The following is a 17,926-nucleotide window of genomic DNA, read 5'->3' as shown; positions in this document are numbered from 1 at the left end:
ACTATGTCCTCCACTGGGTTTATGATCTCAGTATTGATTCCTTGGAGATCCCCCTTTCCTCAGGAATGCTTCTGTACCCCATTACCACAGAGAGCCCTGCCACGCAGGGAGGCTGTCAAACTACCAAGGGCGGGCAGAGTAAGGAATATACTGTATCAGGACCCAGGAGCCCTGTGTTGCATCACATTGTTATGGGAACCACAATTCAGTCAGCACAATTTTTGGAAAAACAAAAAGCAAACCCCACAGCCTAAACACACTGAGCTACAGCAACTCAACTAAAAAAAAAAAAAATCTAGGCTACTAACAGAAAAACTTTATTTAATGACAGTTAAAGATTCAGCACAACATCCCGCAGCTACCCAGCACCTTAAAATTATGGAATTAAAAAATAAAGGGAAAGTTCCCCAGCATTTATTGCCACCTTCCCATCATGCATGATGCCATCAATAACATTCCCACACTCTGGACGGCATTCAATTCCATCTCCAACAGATACGGAAAAACAATGCACATCCCTGTTTCATCAAACTTGTGTTCTGACTCAAAACTTTAATGGATAACTTCTGTAATGTTAAAGTAGAACAACACTACGCATATGTGGATTGTGATAATCAGATGTGCCAATATCGTGAAACAAGAGAGCATGGGGTTGAAGTTAATGTTTTTTTTTGTTTTAATACAGTACAATAAATATGGAGAATGGAATGGAGTTTGGCCATTACTGGCATTAATATCTCTACTCTTATGAAAAGTGTAGTGAGGTCTTCGACCACAAGCAGTCAAGGATATCCAAGTTATGTCTCTTCTGAAAGAGGGTACCTTTGCCAAAACTGCCCCATCCTCAAAGGTGACATGTACACTAGGAGCCCTTTACCAGTATAGGAATACTAGTATAGTGTATCAGCAAAGTGCTCCAGCTCTAGATGTAGTTATACCAGCAAAACTGTGTTTTTACTGATATAGGTGATTCCACCCACCCTATGAATGAAAAACATCTATTCCAGTAAAGCACTTTTATGCCAGTATAACTGAGTCTACGTAGGGACTTTTGCCAGGACAGCGGTGTCAGTCAGGGATCACATCTCTTCACACCCCTGACCTAGCGGCATAGCTATGTTGAAGTCTGTAGCATAGACATTGCCTGAAACCGTATATGTGCACTGGTTAAGTTTCAGCTAAAACAGAAGAGTGTTAACTAGTGAATCAACACTACCACATCCTGCAGCACGTACGGTATATATATTCCTTGTATGTCTCCCATTCAATTACTGACCCAGTCTAGCCATGCTTAGCCTGTGAAATGTAACGGGACACAGGACTGAATATGCTGTGTTGACAGGTTCAGCAAATATGTCTACTGTGTGCTTCAAGCTGTCATGTCAGCTTATCCATATAAGTACAGGTTTGAAGTGTTCTGTACTTTTTCGTGAGCTATATGTAAGTGGCTGATTTTTTTTTAAATCCCATTACTCCATTACAGATTAAATTCCAATCCCTCCAGCAATCGGATCAATTCGTGGAGATTCTGCTTCCTATAATTTATAACAATCTGTTTCCACTTCACGATAAATTTTTAAAATAAAGGTCTATATGAGATGGTCGGGTCTCGTGGCTAAAGCATGGGATTTGCAGATGGAAGTAGAGTCCTGTACAGGACTAGTGTAGAGCCCTACAGCTGAACCAGGATCCTGAGGTTCCTGTAGGACCTGCTGCCGTAATAGTGGGAACAGCACAGGAGCGGAGTTAAAAATAATCCTACATAGGGCTCTAGATGGAAGATTTGAGTTCTACTTCAAGCTCTGCCACAAGACCACACTATTTCAGTATTATAATTTTAGGTAGCACAGTAGCATAAACCACTGAAAACCATTGAAAGCCACTGAAAACCAAGCAAAAGTATTGCTCCCTGTGGTTAAGATTGCCTAACTCTTTCCTATTATAAGGCCCTGTTTTCAGTGGTTTATAACTTTGCCAAACATTAACCATACAGGTTGTAATTCTCCATGACAGGTGTCTGTTTCATGTTGAAAATTTTAGGAAAGTATCAGGTAAAAATGATTCAGTCACTTCCAAGAGAGAGATAAGGGGAAAATGTAGTTTTCCCATATTAAAAAAATTCTTACAACCATTTCATTGAGAAGCTCTAGTGACATGTTGTTGAGCTAAAGCATCTTGTTTAGAAAGTAGGGCTATCAAGCAATTAAAAAAATTAATCGTGATTAGTCATGCAATTAATTGTACTGTTAAACAATAATAGAATACCATTTATTTAAATATTTTTGGATGTTTTCTACATTTTCAAATATATTGATTTCAGTTACAACACAGAATATAAAGTGTACAGTGCTCACTTCATATTTATTTTTGATTACAAGTATTTACACTGTAGAAAAACAAAAGAAATAGTATTTTTCAATTCATCTAATACAAGTACTGTAGTACAATCTCTTTATCATGAAAATTGAACTTACAAACGTAGAATTATGTACAAAAAACCTGCATTCAAAAATAAAACATGTAAAACTTTAGAGCCTGCAAGTCCGCTCAGTCCTACTTCTTGTTCAGCTAATCATTCAGACAAACAAGTTTGTTTACATTTGCAGGAGATAATGCTGCCCACTTCTTGTTTACAATGTCACCTGAGAGTGAGAAAAGGTGTTCTTGTGGCACTGTTGTAGTAAGATATTTACATGCCAAATGTGTTAAAGATTCACATGTCCCTTCATGCTTCAACCACCATTCCAGAAGACATGTGTCCATGCTGATGATGGGTTCTGCTCAATAACAATCCAAAGCAGTGCGGACCAACGCATGTTCATTTTCATCATCTGAGTCAGATGCCACCAGCAGAAGGTTGATTTTCTTTTCTGGTGGTTTGGGTTCTGTAGTTTCTGCATCGGAGTGTTGCTCTTTTAAGACTTCTGAAAGCAAGCTCCACACCTCGTCCCTCTCAGATTTTGGAAGGCACTTCAGATTCTTAAATCTTGGTTCCAGTGCTGTAGCTACCTTTAGAAATCTCAAATTGATACCTTCTTTGCGTTTTGTCAAATCTGCATGAAAGTGTTCTTAAAATGAACAACATGTGCTGGGCCATCATCCAAGATTGCTATAACAGGAATGTGGGTAAAACAGAGCAGGGAACATACAATACTGCCCCAAGGAGTTCAGTCAGAAATTTAATTAATGCTTATTTTTTTAATGAGCGTCCTCAGCATGGAAGCGTGTCCTCTGGAATGGTGGCCGAAGCATGAAGGGGAATACGAATGTTTAGCATATCTGGCACATAAATACGTTGCAATGCCAGCTACAAAAATGCCATGCAAATGCCTGTTCTCACTTTCTGGTGACATTGTAAATAAGAAGAGAGCAGCATTATCCCCCTTAAATGTAAACTAACTTGTTTGTCTTAGCGATTGACTGAACAAAAAATAGGATTGAGTGGACTTGTAGGCGCTGAAGTTTTACATTGTTTTGTTTTTGAGTGCAGTAATATAACAAAAAAAAATGTACATTTGTAAGTTGCACTTTCACAACAAAGAGATTGCACTACAGTACCTGTATGAGGTGAATTGAAAAATACTATTTATTTTATCATTATTACAGTGCAAATATTTGTAAGCAAAAATAATATATACTGCTTTCAATCACAACACAGAATACAATATATATGAAAATGTAGAAAAACATGCAAAATATTTAATAAATTTCAATTGGTATTCTATTATTTAACAGTGCAATTAAAACTGTGATTAATCATGATTAATTTTTTTACCACAATTAATTATTTTGAGTTAATCGCGTGAGTTAACGGCGATTAATCGACAGCCCTATTAGAAAGACATCTAAATTAATCTCCTTCCCCCTATTCCTGCAATATTAGATATCTTCAGTTTATGTAGACACTTATAGTGATAATATAACCTTCTCTTTGACAAGCAAAATAAATTGGACTCCTTAAATCTTTCATTGTAAAGAATATTTTTCAGACCCTGAATCATTTCTCTATCAATTCTCTCATCCCTCTCCAATTTTTCCATCACCTTGTTTTAAAAAAAAGTGCGGCCATCAGAAATGGACACAATATTCATGCAATAGTCTTACTAGTGCTATATGCAGAGGACACAATCTCTCTAATCCTACTTCATATTCTCGTTTATACATCCAAGGAGCATGTTAACTCTTTTTGCCATAGCATCACTCTCGAAGCTCACTACAATGATCTTTCAGAATTACTGCTGTCCAGGATAGATACCAGCCTATAAGGATATCCTAGAGTATGACCTCTCATTTGGCTGTATCAAAATGCCCTGTGCCCAGCTTATCAGGTGATCAGATCATTCTATATCAATGACCTGTCCTCATTATTAACCCTCCTGCCAATCTCTGTGTTACCTGCTAACTTTTAGCACCAATGATTTTATACTTTTTTCCATATTATTCCTACAAATAAGTTTTGGAAAAAAAACCCCAATCCCTGGAACCCCCACCAGCAACAATTTCTCTCATTTATAATTCTCCATTAACAATTATGTTTTCAGATCTGTATTTTAATCAAATTAATTTGCAACATATTAATTTTGTATCATTAATATTTTAAAATCAGAACGTTGTACATCCCTATACCAAACTTATAAACAACAAATCTATTATGTCAACAGCTACTTTTAGAGAGAAAAGTGGGTAAGATAATATCTTTTAGTGGACCAGCTTCTGTTGGTGAGCGAGACAGTGCTGTGTAGCTCGAAAGCTTGTCTCTCTCACCAACAGAAGTCAGTCCAATAAAATATATTATCTCACCCACCTTGTCTCTCTAATATCCTGGGACCAACACAGCTACAAAAACACTGTATAGAACAGCTACCTTTATCAGCCAGACTTGTAATCTTGTTGAAGAACATTGCCAAGTTGGTTAGATAAGACCTAACTTCCATTAAACTAGTTGGAAGCATTAATTGTATTTCTATCCTGTACTGACAGAGTCCTGTATCAGCTGTTGCATTATTCCAATATGCATCAATGTCAAGCTAACCAGCCTGTCATTACCTGGGTCATGCAGCTTACCCTTCTTAAATACAGGCACAACTATTGCTTTCTTCCAGTCCTCTGGAGTTTCCCCAGTTTTCCAAGAGATATTAAAAATTAACCCTGTCGATAATGTTCATTTTTATGTCAGTGAAAGACATTAATTTGCAAAAAACCTGAATTTAGCTACTAAAAATAAACAAAAAACAAAACCACCATAAATAATTTTTCTGTTAAATTGAAAAGAAATACAAGTTTAGTTCTAAACGCAATAGATGTCAAACTCACCATACGTGCATGTGGATTTCGGTGGTAATAAAGCTCTTTGTATTCATCCATCCAAACTTCTGCTGCACGTACACTGTTAGCCAGGGCCTTGGCGCGTGAGTAGGGAGCTTGTTTGGGGAAAACGTGACCTACATGAGAACATGGGTGGATCTCAAGACTTCCTCCGCACTGCCAGATCTAAACAAAGAATGTACGTTATACGTTGTCAATCTGAAACCACGTAAACAGTAGGATAGGCAGAATAATAATACTTTACAATACTTCGTATTTATAGCACTTTTCCCAAAATCTCAAATGTACCTTATAAACTATAAATATCATAATCTCAGGAGGGAGGCAAATATGATCCTCAATTTACAGGTAAATAAACAAAGGTGTCAAAGCACGTCAGTGGGAGAATCAGTAAGATAACGATGGAGTCAGGGACACCATGGTACTTTCACTGGAGTTCTGGTTGGCAAAGATGAGATACTACAGATGTTTAAAGCATGATCACATGTGCTATGCTGAGCTGCACTGGGCAACTCGGGCTTCCTTCCTCCTCTCTGGGGTTCAGATAATCCAGCTCTCTCCCAGGGTGTAAGTAATATATACAATAGGGAAGTGCCTACGGCCCTAGCTCTTAAACATGTGAACCTACACTTTCATTTAAATATATTTCTAGCCCTCCTGGTTGTGAAGAAGTGATGTCTGCCAGAGTCTGCAGACAGCCTTCAGCAGAGGGAGAAGCAGCATCTGCTAGAAGCAGGGAGGAAGCCACCTGTTCTGACAGTGGCCAAGATGAACAGCTGGTGTGGCCTATCTCCAGGAAAAACTAACAGATCTAAGGTTAGAGTGCTAGAGATTAACATCAAAACAACCTTTGGAAAAGATATTAGGAAAAACTTTTTCACTAAGAGGGTGGTGAAACACTGGAATGCGTTACCTAGGGAGGTGGTAGAATCTCCTTCCTTAGAGGTTTTTAAGGTCAGGCTTGACAAAGCCCTGGCTGGGATTATTTAACTGGGAATTGGTCCTGCTTTGAGCAGGGGGTTGGACTAGATGACCTTCTGGGGTCCCTTCCAACCCTGATATTCTATGATTCTATGATTCTAAGACCTAAAACCATTTAGCCAAAGTCATGCTAAGGTCTACACAGCATGCAGGAACCTTGTCTAAACTTTGTTTCAACAACTGGAATCTTATGGATATGTTTTTCTTGTTTATGAGCTGAGACTGTTTAAGTTAGAAGAGCTCCTGGGAAAATTCAATTCAAAATGCTGTGAACCATCTAGCATTATTCCATAGAGCAAGTATAAAATCCAGAGTGAAGGGTCTCTGCTCAACTTGGTTGGTCTTTGTCTTTGCTTCTGCCGGTATTTTACTATCTTATTCTAAACTTTTATTTTTTGTCCCAATTAATTAGTATGAACCCTTTAGAACTTCAGGCCATGATGCTTCCTGATTTTTCCTAGGTCCACTGGCAGTCCTAAATTTGATTTTGCTGGTTCCTGCCATTAGGATGGGGGAGGGGGAGATTCTGTGGGACTGCACTTCCAATCCAGCCTTCCTAACCTGACCTCAGATGGACCAGAGACTCTGCCCCCACAAAAAAAGAGCCACAACTTCAACCTGAAGCTGATGGCAATTACACCCCACATGCTATCAGAACAGAAAATTGGACCCAAGACCGTTAAAAAACACCCAAAGATGTAGTGCTGGCTGTGGTGTGCAAAGTAAAATCAAAATAATCTTTTAACTGTATTTTGGTGGCCTGTATGGGGAGAAGATGAAACTCTGCATCTACCGCTAGAGCAGATCAAGCCTCACCTGCTATTCATGGGGAGAACTTGTATGGCATGCTGAGCGCTGCAGGATTGGTTTCCCATTGGTAGGGCTCAGCTGCCCCGGGCTCTGCTCTCATCCACTTTCTGGCTCCACAGGTCAGGTGTTTGGATTCTTCAAAGTGGCACCCACTCATGGAACCAAGAATCATAGAACTGGAAGGGACCTCGAGAGGTCATCTAGTCCAGTCCCCTACACTCAAGGCAGGACTAAGTATTATCTAGACCATTCCTGACAGGTGTTTGTCTAACCTGCTCTTAAAAATCCCCAATGATGGCGATTTCACAACCTCCCTAGGCAATTTATTCCAGTGCTTAACCACTCTGACAGTTACGAAGATTTTCCTAATGTCCAACCTAAATCACGCTTGCTGCAATTTAAGCTCATTGCTTCTTGTCCTATCCTCAGAGGTTAAGAGGAACAATTTTTCTCCTTCCTCCTTGTAACAACCTTTTATATACTTCAAAACTGTTATCATGTCCCCTCTCAGTCTTCTCTTCTCCAGACTAAACAAACCCAATTTTTTCAATCTTCCCTAATAGGTCATGTTTTCTAGACCTTTAATAATTTTTGTTGCTCTTCTCTGGACTTTCTCCAATTTGTCCACATCTTTCCTGCAGTGTGGTGCCCAGAACTGGACACAATACTCCAGATGAGGCCTAATCAGTGTGGAGTAGAGCAGAAGAATTACTTCTCGTCTCTTGCTTACAATACTCCCGCTAATACATCCCAGAATGATGTTTGCTTTATTTGCAACAGTGTTACACTGTTGACTCATATTTAGCTTGTAATCCACTATGACCCCCACATCCCTTTCCACAGTACTCCTTCCTAGGCAGTCATTTCCCATTTTGTATTTGTGCAACTGATTGTTCCTTCCTAAGTGGAGTACTTTGCATTTGTCCTTATTGAATTCATCCTATTTACTTCAGACCATTTCTCCAGTTTGTCCAGATCATTTTGAATTGTAATCCTATCCTCCAAAGCACTTGCAACCCCTCCCGGCTTGGTATCATCCACAAACTTTTAAAGTGTACTCTCTATGCCATTATCTAAATCATTGATGAAGATATTGAACAGAACTGAACCCAGAACCTATCCCTGTGGGACCCCACTCATTATGCCCTTCCAACATGACTGTGAACCACTGATAACTATTCTCTGGGAACGATTTTCCAACCAGTTATGCACCCACCTTATGGTAGCTCCATCTAGGCTGTATTTCCCTAGTTTGTTTATGAGAAGGTCATGTGAGACAGTATCGAAAGCCTTACTAAAGTCAAGATATACCACATCTACCACTTACCCCCATCCACCAGGCTTGTTACACTGTCAAAGAAAGCTATCAGGTTAGTTTGACACAATTTGTTCTTGACAAATCCATGCTGACTGTTTCTTATCACCTTATTATCCTCTAGCTGATTGCAAATTGATTGCTTAATTATTTGCTCCATTATCTTTCCGCGTACAGAAAAGCTGACTGGTCTGTAATTCCCCGGGTTATCCTTATTTCCCTCTTTATAGATGGGCACTATATTTGCCCTTTTCCAGTCTTCTGGGAGGTTTCCAGTCTTCCATGACTTTTCAAAGATAATTGCTAATGGCTCAGATATCTTGTCAGTCAGCTCCTTGAGTATTCTAGGATGCATTTCATCAGGCCCTGGTGATTTGAAGACATCTAACCTGTCTAAGTAATTTTTGACTTGTTCTTTCCCTATTTTAGACTCTAATCCTACCTCATTTTGACTGGCATTCACAATCTACTGTTTTCAGTAGATTGAGCAGATCTTCATCATTATAGTCCGTCTCTTGGGGAAATTTTGGCCAAGCTCTTAGCATCACTTCCCATGTAAGGAACAAAACTTTTCCACTCTGGCCACACACTCATTTCCCTAGTCTGAGCAGTCCCTTTCTGGCTGCAGCTCTCTCACTTAGAAATGCTCTTGGCTGGCTTTCACTGAGGCTAATGAGCCCAAGCCATCTCTGAGCTGTGTTTGTTAACTCTTGCCTCCCCAGCCTGCAGTTCTAAAGCTTTTGCACTTTGGTGCACTTTATACTGTCCCCTGAGTGCTCTTGTTAATGGTGACTTCAGAAATATTCAGAACTGGAGACCCACTGCATTACTGAATGCCAATCATAAGACACTGGCTACAAATTTTGGTATCGTGGTTGGGAAGTACTGCTGAAAAAATTACTGCATGCTTCTGAATTCAGTGTTGTGCAGAGGTACCATGTGGCAGACATTCTTTGCAGCCTCATAAAGGTTTCTGAGTAGCAGCCGTGTTAGTCTGTATCCGCAAAAAGAAAAGGAGTACTTGTGGCACCTTAGAGACTAACAAATTTATTTGAACATAAGCTTTCGTGAGCTATGCTCAAATAAATGTGTTAGTCTCTAAGGTGCCACAAGTACTCCTTTTCTTTTTTATAAAGGTTTCTGAAGTTAGTCAGAGGGGAGGACAGGAAAGTTCTGTCAGTGCACTGGAACAAGTTAAGGCTTTCAATAACGGTTAACCTGGACTATCTGTAGATGCCTTTTGCAAAATATATTTCAGTGAGCCAATTTATTGTTTTGTTTTAGTTATTATGCAAGCAGGTAACCCTCTTTGAATGAAGAGCAGGAGGAAGCTATTAGGATATGCTCAAAGGTGAGGTAGGGTTGTCCTGTGAGCTCCGTTATATCAAATATATTTTTAATCCACTGTTATAAGCGGTATAAGGGGACATAGTGGTTGGGAAAGTAGCAGGGAAGCAATGAAAATATTTGTTCATTTGGATGAGAATATGGTTCTGGTAGGCACTAGAGAGGAGAGCAGGCCCATTTTTACACAGTTGACCTGTATTCAGCAGTAGCAGGAGCTAGTCCAGGAGAATGGACTAGAGTACAGCAATCTCTTGGGGATTAAGGAAGTCTCTTTTGCTCTATCAAAGAGAAATCAGACACTGAAAGACCCACCCAGCCCCTCCCAGCATTGCTGATACCCTAGAGGTCCCTTTCAGTCAGGCTTCCCCAGCAGTACTAACTTAGCAGAAAAAGATAACTGCTTTGTCAGCACCAGACTGTGAAGTAGAACAACTGGAGCCTGATAACTGGGGAACAGGATGCAATTGTTCAAAAAGCACTTGCTACCCATTTGTAATTATTTAACTTCTGTGCATCCATCATCTGAGAAAACAATTCACAAGAATGATTTAGTCTTTCATTCATTCTGGAATTACAAATACAATTTAGTGAAAAGAAACATTACTCATGCAGTTCTAGAAGGAGAATTAGGGATAGCGTGTCCTCAGGTTTTAATTCTATTTGTTTTTGTTCTTCATTTTCCACAGGGTTAATAGAGTAATAGAGAAGGCATGGCTGGTGTTCTTTTAAGCATAATTGGGAAGGTTCTAAGGCTCAGTATATGTCAACTGGTGAGTAAAAGGGAGAAAGATGCCTAAAAATTTGCACTGTAAAGGCACACCATATCAGGGCTTGTCTGCACAGCCCCATGGTGCGGGCTATGGGGGTGTGAGTTCCAGCGCATAGTAAAGAGTTGTTTTGTAACGTCCTGTGTAGACCCGCCCTAGCACAAACTAAAGGGTTAGTCAGCATTAACACAGTCCAGTTTAGTGCACACTGCAACTCACACCCCTGTATTCGGCAGCATGTGGCTGTGCACACAAGCCATTAGGCTCCCTCATGTATTGAGGGCTTTAAAACTATATTTAAAGGTGGCAAATGCCAGTAACTACATTTCAGGAAGCTTATACTCTAATAAATTTGTTAGTCTCTAAGGTGCCACAAGTACTCCTGTTCTTTATTTCAGGAAGTGGGGCTTTCAGTTTTGGAAAGCTCAGTATAAGAATATCCTATGGGGGATATTATGTGGAAAAACATCTTCCTGTTATAAGTTGTCTTCCGAACTACCTTACCAGGAACACTGAATTTTATTTAGGAAGTTGTCATAAATATAAAGGGAAGGGTAAACCCCTTTGAAATCCCTCCTGGCCAGGGGAAAGCTCCTCTCACCTGTAAAGGGTTAAGAAGCTAAAGGTAACCTCGCTGGCACCTGACCAAAATGACCAATGAGGAGACAAGATACTTTCAAAAGCTGGGAGGAGGGAGAGAAACAAAGGGTCTGTGTCTGTCTGTATGCTGGTCTTTACCGGGGATAGACCAGGAATGGAGTCTTAGAACTTTTAGTAAGTAATCTAGCTAGGTATGTGTTAGATTATGATTTCTTTAAATGGCTGAGAAAAGAATTGTGCTGAATAGAATAACTATTTCTGTCTGTGTATCTTTTTTGTAACTTAAGGTTTTGCCTAGAGGGGTTCTCTATGTTTTTGAATCTAATTACCCTGTAAGATATCTACCATCCTGATTTTACAGGGGGGATTTCTTCATTTCTATTTACTTCTATTTTTTATTAAAAGTCTTCGTGTAAAAAACTGAATGCTTTTTCATTGTTCTCAGATCCAAGGGTTTGGGTCTGTGGTCACCTATGCAAATTGGTGAGGCTTTTTATCCAACATTTCCCAGGAAAGGGGGGGTGCAAGTGTTGGGAGGATTGTTCATTGTTCTTAAGATCCAAGGGTCTGGGTCTGTAGTCACCTAGGCAAATTGGTGAGGCTTTTTACCAAACCTTGTCCAGGAAGTGGGGTGCAAGGTTTTGGGAAGTATTTTGGGGGGAAGGACGCGTCCAAACAGCTCTTCCCCAGTAACCAGTATTAGTTTGGTGGTGGTAGCGGCCAGTCCAAGGACAACGGGGGGGAATATTTTGTACCTTGGGGAAGTTTTGACCTAAGCTGGTGAAGATAAGCTTAGGAGGTTTTTCATGCAGGTCCCCACATCTGTACCCTAGAGTTCAGAGTGGGGGAGGAACCTTGACAGAAGTTTTAACAGGTTTACAAATCATCATTATGTAAACAATAGAGACAAAATTATAATCATTACAACACTGAGCTTTCGTTTAGAGAAACGTTCTACATTAATACAAGCTGTCAGATCTCTCTATTTAACCAGGGGTTACCATATTCCAGAGTGAGTCTGTTTATACTACACAGGACATATTGTTTCTGGTGATTTTATCAAACTGGGTGAAACTTCTGATTACACATATTTATCAAACCAGGCTTTCCCATCAAAAATAATATTAAAAATATTGGATAGGTGTGATAGGTATCTCTTTTTTTTTTTTTTTTTTTTGCAGGACAATGTACTTTCTCTCACTATTGAACAAATAGCCAAATATCTAAGTATTTATTTGTTCTCTGTCTATTTTTCTGGATACGTAACTGGTGAATTAATTTTCGGTAACAATAAACTCCCATCTTTTTGAACTATTTCTCTAGTTTTGCTCTATTTTCCTTTTTCCTATATGTTGTTTTCCCTAAAGTTGGAAAAGACCTTCCCTTATGCCACTCTCACAGACCCATATCACTACTGAAAAATGACAAATATTTTAGCAAAAATACTAGCCAGTCAACTGGAGTCCGTTGCCTCCATTTATATAAACCCAGATCAAACTGCATTCATTAAGGACAGACAAATGTTGGACAATATTTGGAGAGTACTTGGAATCAGCCATAATTCCAGATTAAAAAAAAAACATATTTAATTTTTTATCACTTGACGCAAAGAAAGCTTTTGCACTGAAAATTCTCATCAAATTTGCTGTCCAATTTCACTCCAAAGTCTTTTGGCTTAACTGTTTAAGTTTCATCTTCTCCCCCATGGAGTAAATATTTTGAAATATTATTCTCTGTATGTTATTACTTTTACTGTACTCTCTATGTCCAATATTGTTTTTAATCAGAGTCTGTTTGACATTTTTTCAACAAGTATATTTATATTAGAAATTAGGTTTCAGAGTAGCAGCCGTGTTAGTCTCTAAGGTGCCACAATTCCTCCTTTTCTTTTTATTAGAAACTTAAACATTCTTGTTCCACTATTTCACTAAGGAAAGTAGTATTTGTTATCATTTGTGTTTTGACCAAACTTTTTAATAGACAGGCACCTGGGTACTGTGGGATACATGTTTAACTGTGATAAGTTGACAACAAATGAAACAAAGTGGCCTCTAAAGGCTCAGTCCTGCAACTGCCTACCTCTATGTATTAATGTGTACCACTAAAATATTATACAATAAGATTACAAGCAATGGACCCTAAACTCTACTGAATCAAACAAAGTACATAGGAGAGTGGAACTTCCTTCTGTCCTTCTCTGAGGAAGTCCCATTCCATTGGATCCTAAATGCCATTCCCCACTCCTCAAAAGATGGCAAAGTCTCTCCTCAAAATCACTGAGAAAAGTATTCCATCATAACAGCTTTTAAAATGACAGAAATCCCCTCTACAGTTGTAATTTTAAATGTCCCTAAAAAGAAACCCTAAAGTTACTAAGTAGTACCATTCAATTCTATCTTCTTCATTAAGGCATAATTGTACAAAATCGGTCACCCTTTTAAAGAGATTACACTTACATTACACTGCCAGATTTTTATTTCTTTAATACTGAAGACATATTTTGATCTCTATATAAACTGAGATACAAAATGAACAACTGTAAAAACTAAGTAAAGAATTCAGCATAAAAAAAACCCAGATACTAAATGGTAAACGTGGTATTAATGGGTAGAACTGGAGAAAGTTCTCCTTTCCCACCAAACCACATCCATCCAGCAGAACATAAGAGTACTTAATACATAATGTATAGCTAATGTAGAGCTGTGCACATTGATTTTTTGGTTTGTAGGCACTTTCAAAACATTTTAAAAGACATATTTTGGTTAAACAAAATGCTACATTTGACTTGAACTGTAATTTTTGATTTTTATGATTTTTTAAATAAAAAGGAAGGAAATTATTAAAAAAAAAAAGTCATTTTGAATAAAAAAAAATCAGATCAAAACAAACCACTTCAACTTTCAAGAATTTTGTTTGCTTTTTCCCTTGACATGTACAATTCAGTGAAACTGACATGAATTTAAAAAATATTTTGGTATTGCCAAATGTGCATTTTTTGCCAAAAAAAGTTTCAGCTGAAAAATTTCACTATAATATGGTATGTATGTGTCTGTCTGTTCTAGTTCTGGTTAGCACAAGGCTTTCAGTTAGAAAGCACTGGAATTTTCCACTAAAAATACTAGAATGACAGACGTTTTTCCTTCACTTTGACCATATGTAAAAAAATCATCTATACAGTAAACATTTTTCATTAAAAATGGATTTTTATATTATGAGGGAAACTATCAAATATATTAAACAAAGGAGAGAGGAAAATCACTTTCTGGCTAATCTGTTTGTTGTTGTCTCTTCTCCCATTTTTCATTAGTGGATTAAGGGATAGGCAATGTTATGATGCCACCTATTGGGAAGCAGAGAGGCAAAGCATTCTGAAACTTTGTCCTGGATGATATACGCCTCATCTAGACTCTTCCCTCCAGTGGGAGAAACAAGACAAGCAGTACACTAGATAAATAATAAAACAAGCTCACAGTGGCATACCACACAGCAAGATGGAAGGTGGAATTCAGGAGAGGAGAAAATGAGACTATGATAAAATTACCTATAAGTAATTTTACCTTCTCAAATCTCTCTCTTTTCTCCCATCCTATGACAGTGCATTAAGGGACAGAAAGTGAATATAGCAAGTACTAAACACCAGGAGGTGAGTTTACTTTTTAGTGCCACTAGCAAGACTTGTTGCCAAAGGAGGCTTTCAGAGAGCGGAGAGGTCCAGTAGATAATGACATGTAAAAGGAGTAAGGAGATAACAGGTCACTTGTCTTATACACCTTGAAAACTTATGCCTCAGTGCTCACTGATTATGAAGTGGAGATTCCTCTAGCCAAATTGCATCTGTCAAGCTCTGCACAAGACTTATCAACACGATCTGCCAGCAGATCAAGGTACGTTGCCAGCAGATCAAGGGACGTGATCATTCCCCTCTCTTCAACATTGGTGAGGCCTCATCTGGAGTACTGTGTCCAGTTTTGGGCCCTGAACTACAAGAAGGATGTGGAAAAATTGGAAAGAGTCCAATGGAGAGCAACAAAAATGATTAGGGGGCTGGAGCACATGACTTATGAGGAGAGGCTGAGGGAACTGGGATTGTTTAGTCTGCAGAAGAGAAGAATGAGGGGGGGATTTGATAGCTGCTTTCAACTATCTGAAAGTGGGTTTCAAAGTGGATGGATCCAGACTGTTCTCAGTGGTACCAGATGACAGAACAAGGAGCAATGGTCTCAAGTTGCAGTGGGGGAGGTTTAGGTTGGATATTAGGAAAAACTTTTTCACCAGAAGGGTGGTGAAGCACTGGAATGGGTTACCTAGGGAGGTGCTGGAATCATCTTCCTTTAGAGTTTTTTAAGGTCAGGCTTGACAAAGCCCTGTCTGGGATGATTTAGTTGTGGATTGGTCCTGCTTTGAGGAGGGGGTTGGACTAGATGACCTCCTGAGGTCCCTTTCAACCCTGATATTCTATGATTCTACGCTCACAATGCAGCTTCGGTCCCGTCTAGCAATGTTGTCTTTAGCTGGACCCTTGTCCTTGGTGCAACTCCCAAAACCAAAGAAATACTTTCTTCAGTTTAGAAAATTAAAGCACGAGAAAAGAGACAGACAGACAGACATGTTCTCAAGTCTTAACATCCAACACAGGCAGATTTTCTTGACCTAGGAGATATATTTGGTTTGGACCAAGATGAGAAGAACAATGGGTTTGTTCAGGTGGAAATCACTTTTCACCATGGGCATGAATTCTAGAGAACGCTGAAAAAACTCTTTCCAAAACCAGTTGGAGATACGGAGGAGAGATGATGGGCACTCAATTCACTCACTCGTCTGGCTGAAGGTACTGCAATAAGGACAGCTCCCTGAAAGGAAAGAAATCAAAGGAATCTTCCCTAAGGCTTGACTGGGGTCCCCCATCAGAATGTGCAAAATGAGGGTCAAGTCCTACGGGTGAATCACTTGATGAAAATCTTAACTGTTCTTTGAGTTCCTTTTTGAATCCCAACAGAAAGAAGTCCATGACATTCTGCCATGAGCAAAACAGAGGAGTAATGCTTAGGGTGCCACATCAAGCCACAAATATCTTCCATATACAAAAGTACAAAACGCAGAGAATTTTCTGCTGCTCATCAGTCTGTCAACTCAGTGGAGAAACCTTCTTTAAGGAAATTGATCTGCTGAACTCATACACAGCCAGCCTGAAACAATGTAAAATACCAATCCCCAAGATGATCTTGGGACCAGCTATGGGAGGACTCATTTCTAGATTTTCAGGCCTGAAAACCTAGGAGCAGCCACAGAAACAGCAAAATCAAAATTGCTGTATCTGCCTGATCTTCCTCAGCACTTTGAGCAGCAGGGAAAGCAGAGTAAAGCAGCATCCCTGTTCCCTGGCTCCAACTCCATGTGACGTATCACAAAAGAGGGCAGGGATCCAAGCTTGCAGCCCTGCTTCATGTCTTTACCTTTCTCTGCCTCTATAGAGCCATGAGTTCCAGAACTGGAGGTCTCCTTCTGCTCCCAATTCTGATAAATCCTTCTCTGAGGGGTATTTCTTCTGTCCCCAGCTGCCTTCTGTGCCCCACCCTGGGAGATCCCCCTTCTGCTTCTGTTCTTTCAGGTCCTGCCGGAATTTCTGCTGCTCTAGATTCAGCCTGTTGGAGACTGTGGTGGGCAGATTCCTGCACTCCAGTCAGGAAGATGTTAAAGACATTCTTTGGACACAATCAGCCTCAACCTGGTGCATCTGTGAGGCCTGTTGCACCTGGAGAGCAGTGGGTCCTTAAAAGGGAGGATCCAAGTCCAGTCCAGGGTGGCAATCTGAGATGAGCAGAGCTAGAACACAGGGCTCCCAGACTCCACAGAGCAGGGGCTGCTTATCAGGGAAGATGCTGAAGAGTAGAGGGACCATTTTTGTTTTGTTTTCCTTTTTAGGAACTTCAGGGTCCTTTGGACACATGGGATTAGGAGTCCAGGCCCCCTTCGCAGAGACTACTTATATTTTGCCTTGCAGGAAACCACAGGGTGAGCCTAGACCATTTTATGGGGTGCAGGGCTATTTTTGTTTGAACTGCTTTATGCCTCCCCAGAATAGGACGTCCTCCCTGAGACAAACAGCCAGAGGACCACACCTCAAACTCCAAACTGGCTCTACAGAGATACCAATATCCAGGAAAGGATATCTTGGGATAAGAGAGGAACCCAACCTCATTCAAAAGGGGCTCCCTCGAGGTACAACCTAGCAAAGGGCCCTCTGGTGTTTCCCTGCCTTCATGCAATTCTAACCATCCAGCTAGACAACTCTTGTATTCCCCATGTGAAAAATGCAATTTCTGCCTGCAGGTGACACCTTCCTCACTCCATCTTTATGCAGAGGAAGGAGTTGTGACATCAGACAATGGCTGGCCCTGACTGAGAAGGTGGGGTACTTGGCCTCAGGGTTTGGAAGATTGCCTTCCATCCTCTCCATCCAATTTGAAACAAAGCCATCAGACTTCTGTCCTTTTCTTTTTAACCCCCTTCTTCATTTTTATCCTGTCTTCTTGGTCCCTGCACTACAGAATCAGGCAGGAGAGAGCAGTAGTGAAGATTACTTTTTTCCAAAGTTAGGAGGAAAAGCAAACTGTAGAAAGACACTCCAGGCTTCAGGAGACTAATGGAACTCTCTGCCTCCTTGCTTCAGTAGATGTCACCATAAAACTGTCTATTACTTAAATCCATTGTCACAGGGTAAGAGGGGGAAAAATGAGAAATTTTGTACTTGATCCTTTTTCTTTCTCTTAGCAGCATCTCT

The 17,926-nt window shown here is 39.9% G+C and overlaps 1 protein-coding gene across 1 annotated transcript in view; it reads right to left on the bottom strand.

Moving 5' to 3' along the window:
* The window catches only part of GALNT12 (polypeptide N-acetylgalactosaminyltransferase 12), an 87,156-nt gene that overhangs the window by 28,170 nt on the left and 41,060 nt on the right, over positions 1-17,926 (bottom strand). Inside the window, exon 6 of the mRNA XM_073332463.1 lies at positions 5,314-5,490. Within this exon, the coding sequence (XP_073188564.1) occupies positions 5,314-5,490 (177 nt within the window). The remainder of the gene's footprint in view (positions 1-5,313; positions 5,491-17,926) is intronic.

The sequence above is a fragment of the Lepidochelys kempii genome, chromosome 2 (genome assembly GCF_965140265.1).
Source record: "Lepidochelys kempii isolate rLepKem1 chromosome 2, rLepKem1.hap2, whole genome shotgun sequence".
Lineage (NCBI taxonomy): Eukaryota > Metazoa > Chordata > Testudines > Cheloniidae > Lepidochelys > Lepidochelys kempii.
The sequence above is the reverse complement of the archived record's forward strand: the minus strand, read 5'-3'. Positions and strand labels throughout refer to the sequence as shown.